The sequence below is a fragment of the Lactuca virosa genome, chromosome 5 (assembly GCF_052849685.1).
Source record: "Lactuca virosa cultivar CGN04683 chromosome 5, Lactuca_virosa_CGN04683_v6, whole genome shotgun sequence".
In the NCBI taxonomy this organism is placed as follows: domain Eukaryota; kingdom Viridiplantae; phylum Streptophyta; class Magnoliopsida; order Asterales; family Asteraceae; genus Lactuca; species Lactuca virosa.
Window position 1 is genome coordinate 361,215,274 of NC_136430.1, and position 6,121 is coordinate 361,221,394.

The 6,121-nt window shown below is 33.9% G+C and overlaps 1 protein-coding gene across 1 annotated transcript; it reads left to right on the forward strand.

Annotated features, from left to right (window-relative positions):
• Positions 1-1,384: 1,384 nt before the first annotated feature.
• PERK15 (Protein kinase superfamily protein) lies at positions 1,385-5,360 on the forward strand. Its single transcript, XM_079053073.1, has 8 exons — positions 1,385-1,893; positions 3,016-3,552; positions 3,842-3,928; positions 4,017-4,087; positions 4,186-4,262; positions 4,354-4,498; positions 4,574-4,735; positions 4,861-5,360. The coding sequence occupies exons 1-8, from the start codon at positions 1,578-1,580 to the stop codon at positions 5,128-5,130; spliced, it is 1,665 nt and encodes a 554-aa protein (XP_078909199.1). The 5' UTR covers positions 1,385-1,577; the 3' UTR covers positions 5,131-5,360.
• The last annotated feature ends 761 nt before the right edge of the window (positions 5,361-6,121 follow it).

The window sequence follows — 6,121 nt, forward strand, 5'->3', positions numbered from 1 at the left end:
TAATCAATGAACAATGGTTAATAGCTGATTTTAGGGTTAGTCAATGGAAAATTGAATTACACAAAACTGAAAAATAGAAACACTAGACTGGACATATCTTTTCAGTTCTTGTGATCTTCAGATCTTGTCATTTTCTTCTTGAATGACACTATGACAGCCTTGAAGTTTTGAGTCTTTTGAACAATCAAGTGTAGATCAACAATGGAGAATCGGAGGACGGAGAAAGAAATACGCAGGGAAGCCGAATGTATTTATTTTTCAGAGAATGGACAATCAATCAGATAACAAAGAAGGAAGAGAAGAAGGTATTTTTTTCAGACTCGTTTCAAAAATCGAGAATGGGAAGAGAAGGAAGAAGAACAGTTGCTTTCAATTAATCAATTTGGCTGATATTTTTGTGGCATGCGTATGTTAAGTGATAAAGTAGAAGGAATCGAGATTTCTATTTTGCTGAAATATCTCGGGTCAAGTGGGGCCCTCTAGAAGTGGGGGCCCTAAGATAAGGCTTAGTTATAACCAAAGTAGAGTCGGCCCTGCTAATCTGCTATGTTTGACTAGGACATTATAAAAACAAATGAGTCTGATTAGTATGTAACATAGACTTCGAAACAACCAAATTAATCAACCCAAGAGAGTTGATTTCAGTGGTTAAATCTATACATGCATATGTAATCTGGAGAAATGTATTGAATATATCCGCTCTTATTATAATCCACTGCAAACATGTATTCTAAAAAATTGAATATAAGAAATCATTTTCAGTAATAAAAAGCTAGATATGCGCTAGATGTGTAAATTTTCTGAACAATTTGCAAAAACTCTGTTAAAATGTGAGCAATAATGACAATAGAAATATTTTACTTTTTTTTGACTTCGGAAGGTTCGTACATTCCGGAATGTACTTTTTCAGTATGGATTGTGTGACTTTAGATTTCGGAATATGTATCACACCAACCACCACCTACTGCAGATCGACATTTACTAATTCGGAATGAGGCATTCCGGAAAAGTTGGTTATTTTTCAACCGGAAAATAATGATTATTTTTGTTGATTCTCTTGTTCATAGGAATTAGTTTAGTTAACTTTCCAATAATTTATGGTATTGATTCGGTTATGTATCGAGTATTTGATACATGTACTTAAAGTCTTCTATAGCTGTTAATTTTATAAAATTTGGATTGTTACATCTAGATTTGTTATTTTGTTCCTTTTGTCACCTCTAATTTTGATTTCATGTAGTGTTGATAGTCACTAGTTTTCATAAATGATACGCCAATACGGGTAGTTAATAGCAATTGGAAGAAAATTATGGGCACGATTTAAAATTTGTGAGAATGCCAAGTATGTAAATGAAAATTTTCAGACAATTTGACGAATCTCAAGGGCTAGACTAGAATCCGGTGCGATGTCGTTTAGCCTTATTCTCATGCTTTCAGCTTCTACGACACTCCTGCCATCTTTCTCGATCATGTGAGCAAATGCAATGTGTCCTTTGAAAAGCGGGTTTTTGCTTTTACTCTCTCTGATAATCGATTGTTAACCTATAGTGCTAGTAGGTCTGGTGGCTCCGCCGCCAATGTCTTCGCCGGCTCCCGGAACTTCTCCGCCGTCACCTCTCGATCCGTCAGTAAGCAACACCACTACCTCTCCGACAGCGACCTTCCCCCTCCTTCCTCCGACAAATGCAACTTCTATTGGTTCTGAACCTACTCTTTCGCCGCCGGCTCAAAATCGATCTAGTAGTAACAGTGCATTGGTTGCGCTTGGAATCGGAATAGGCATTGGCGGTGCTGTTGTGCTTGTGTTCGTTGGCGTTTTCGTTGTTTGGTACAAGAGACGGAAGAGACGTCGTCGTGCCTTGTCGGAGGCTTCTGCTCCATTAGGGTTTAAAGGTTAGGTGTTTGATGATGCCATGTGTTCATTTGATTTTTGATAGGTTATTTTAGTATTTTGTCGACTTTAATGGCTGTTTCGGTGCTTGATAGTTGATACTCCCTCCTCCCTCCTGCCTACTATCGATCATAGATTTTCTCAGACATGATGTTTTTCGTATCAAAAAATTGATAAGAAAGCACGTAAATCGAATCTGGACTTATTTGGGGGCAGAGTAGATGTTAGATAAGATGAGTAGTTTCAATTATTAATTGTTTGTTCCACAATGCTCACTTTGAATTTTGAGGTGAACTAATTAACTAAATCTGAATCTCATAGTGAATAGATAAAAAATGTAAATGCATTACAATTCATAGAACAATTGCCTCATATAGTTCATTGACTGATGCTGTAGAGGATTAGATTTAGAAATGAATGTTATATGTGATTTCATGTAAGACAAACTCACAAACTACACCACATACATCAATTCCCGATCCAGGATTTCCTGTAAGAATTTATACATAAAATGGCCTAACCTATTTAGTGCATTATTAAGTTATACTATGAATTGTTGACTTTAATGAAGAAAGGGTAATGAAACTCTTCTGAGAAATTCAAATGTTGCAGTAGACTCTAATTTCTAAATTAATAATGATCCCAAGTGTAACATCTAATAAATAAGGGTTCTGTTCCACCCTTAGATTACTCACTTAATTTAGTATCAATCCATCATGACTGAGAGTAGAATTAACCAGACGATCAAACATCAAAAATGATAGTGTTGATGATCTTATATCATTTCATATGCTAATTATGCGTTGATATGGATAGCATAATCAACATTACTTATTAACAAGAATACAAGATACTCCTATTTTATCAAATCTTTTAATCCTATGAGACTTTATGAGAGGACACAAAACTAATACTTTCAAGTCACTAGTGATAAATCTATCGATCTTGGGCCAGATAATTTAACAATTTGGACTAGGCTAAATGCTTTCACAACAAATTTTTTTGGGTAATGCGCTAAAATCACAAATTGTTTTAATCTTTTGCCCTAAAGAATACACATCACCACTTAGTGTTAACTTAATAGTTTAATACATTAACAATTTCTTGTGGTTTTGTTTTTGTAGATGAATTTGGGATCACACCTCAAAACTGGCAACACAATGCTCCTTCATCAAAGGAAAATATAAACGGATTGCCACCAAAGTTCACCAATTCACCACTAAATGCATCATGTTTTCAGTTACCTTCACTGGGTTCCTCAGCCCCTCCTCCACCACATTCAACAAGCAGTGCAGGGTCTGAAAAGCAAAACCCACAGCCACAATCAACAATGGGTCAGGGTTACCCCAACTCCAAGACCATATTTAGTTATGAAGAATTAGCAACTGCAACACAAGGTTTTTCACAAGTGAATCTCCTTGGTCAAGGTGGTTTTGGGTATGTCCATAAAGGAGTTCTTCCAAATGGTGAGATAGTTGCCATTAAACAACTGAAAGTTGGAAGTGGACAAGGGGAACGTGAGTTTCAGGCTGAAGTTGCTATTATTAGTCGTGTTCATCATAAACACCTTGTAACACTTGTTGGATATTGCATTTCTGGGATTCAAAGGATGCTGGTTTATGAGTTTGTTCCAAACAAGACCCTCGAGTTCCATTTACATGGTGATTAGAATTGTTTATAACCTTAAACCTAAATATGACATCTTTATTTCGGTAAAAAGAATATTTTTAAATGAACAATAATCCTCCTGAAAGTTTTTCATAGGATAATAAATATGCAAAATACTAGTTTTTTTTGAGTCCTTTAGACTTCTACAGACCCTCTGTTTTGTGAATTAGAAAAAAAAAAAAGAAGCCATGATATTTATTTTTCCAAAAGTCAAAAAGGCTAAATTGGAAAAATGTATGAAGCTTTAATAGGTTGTTATATCTGGAAAGTTTGACATGGCAGGAAAGGAACATGGGCCTTTGAATTGGGAAATGAGGATGAAGATCGCTTTAGGATCTGCAAAAGGATTAGCATATTTGCATGAGGACTGTGAGTATTCTTTATAACTATTTTGAGCATAAATTTTAGTTGAAATAATTGGGATAAGATATTTAGTCAATTTAAATTGCATTTTCAGGTCAACCTAAGATCATTCATCGTGATATCAAGTCTGCAAATATACTTCTGGATATAAATTTTGAGCCAAAGGTAGAAACTACTTGTATAATAATAATAATAATAATAATAATAATAATAATAATAATATGTTTTAGTGAAATGAACATTTTTTATTTTAATTTATTCAGGTTGCTGATTTTGGACTTGCTCGATTCACTTCTGAAACTGATACCCATGTTTCGACTCGTGTGATGGGAACTTTTGGGTCAGATAATTTCTCCCACTTTATAGTATATGAAATACATAATTAATACTAAAATGTATTCTTAAACGCACAAATACTTTTTGTTTTGCAGTTATTTAGCTCCAGAGTACGCTCTTACTGGAAAACTGACAGAAAAATCAGATGTCTTTTCCTTTGGTGTGATGCTTTTGGAATTGATTACTGGACGCCGACCTATCGACAAAGCCCAATTCTTGGATGATAACATTGTCGACTGGGTAAATAATGACTAATGAGTTATCCTTTTTCCTTCTTTTTTTGTAAAGGTTTTCTGAAAAGTGTGCTTAATACAGGCAAGACCATTGCTAAATGAAGCATTGGAAAATGGTGACTTCAGCTCTTTAGTCGATTCGGGGCTAATGAATGATTATGATTCGGGTGAAATGTCTCGGATGATTGCTTGTGCTGCTGTTTGTGTACGTCATTTGGCAAGGCGAAGGCCATCAATGACCCAGGTATGTTTTATTTATTTCTAAAAACCTACCCGATTATAACAATATAACCGAAACACAAAGAGTACATTGTTATTACTTATAGTTGGGTATGTTTTTTATTTACACAATGAAAGTATTTGTTGCAGATAGCAAGAGCGTTAGAAGGGAACCTGCCACTAGAGGATTTAGACGAGGGTTTGAAACCTGGGCACATAAAATTTAACGCTTCTCATGAGAGCTCTGATTTTGATACTGCACAGTATAGAGAAGAGTTAAAAAAGTTTCAGAAAATGGCATTTGAGAGTCAAAATAACTCAAGTGTATGGAGTGCACCCACCACAAGTTTTGGTCAGCAGCCATCTGGATCTAGTAGTTCAACACATGATCTTGGCTCGACCAAACTAGTTCAACAATAATTATAATTATAATTATAATTTTAGAGTTTATTTGGATGAGATAAGATATGATTGTGTTTATATACAGCTTTATCCTTGTACAGAAACAGACTCAGGATTTTGGTTTTTGATTAGTTGAGGACCCCAATGTTTTGGTGTGATATTAGTTGTGGGAGGTTTTCTAGGACAATATTTGGATGCGTTTGTGACTTTATGTTATTTGAAGTTATGATAATCAGATTTAAAAGAAATGACTGAAACGAAGGTATAGATAAGATTGGTATAAAAATCAATATCATTTTCATGTAAAATTATGTTGCAATTCTGTGTCATTCAATTTGGATTGTATTGTATTGTCTACAATGAGTTGAATGGAACGAAGAGTAGGTAAAACCAAACAAGCCAAACTGAATGAATCAATCCACGTTTGCTAAAAAACTGTATGCAAATACGTATATATAATTTTGTAATAATATTTAATGCATTACATATTTATATTATTCAGAAAATAACAAAAAAAAAAAGATGTTTGTTGGTTAAACCAACTCATACTACATGGAATGATACAAAAGGGTTAGCCTTTTGGTGGTATTTATCTAAGATTTATTTTCTCAACGATTGAAATAAATCTAAATACTTTACGATGGTTAACCTTTTGGTGGTATTTATCTAAGATTGTTGAAAATTATTTTTGTATTATAGAATGAATAACATAAAGAAAATGTCATTGACTAAAAATCACCTTGTCCTTTTATGTCACAACAAGAAAATTCATCAATCACAAACGATCTCCCGGAATTGTATCATTATTTTCGGCCAACATTAAATAATGTTTGTCACAAATTAAAATCATAAACTAAGTCAATTTGGGCCAATATGATCAGGAAAAGAAAATTTTAATGGAGACAATATTCTTTCTCAAATTTACAATAATTTGTAATTTATTTTGGGTCAACCGTCTTACAAATAGATAACATTCTATATACATTACAAGTTCATGATTATATTGATT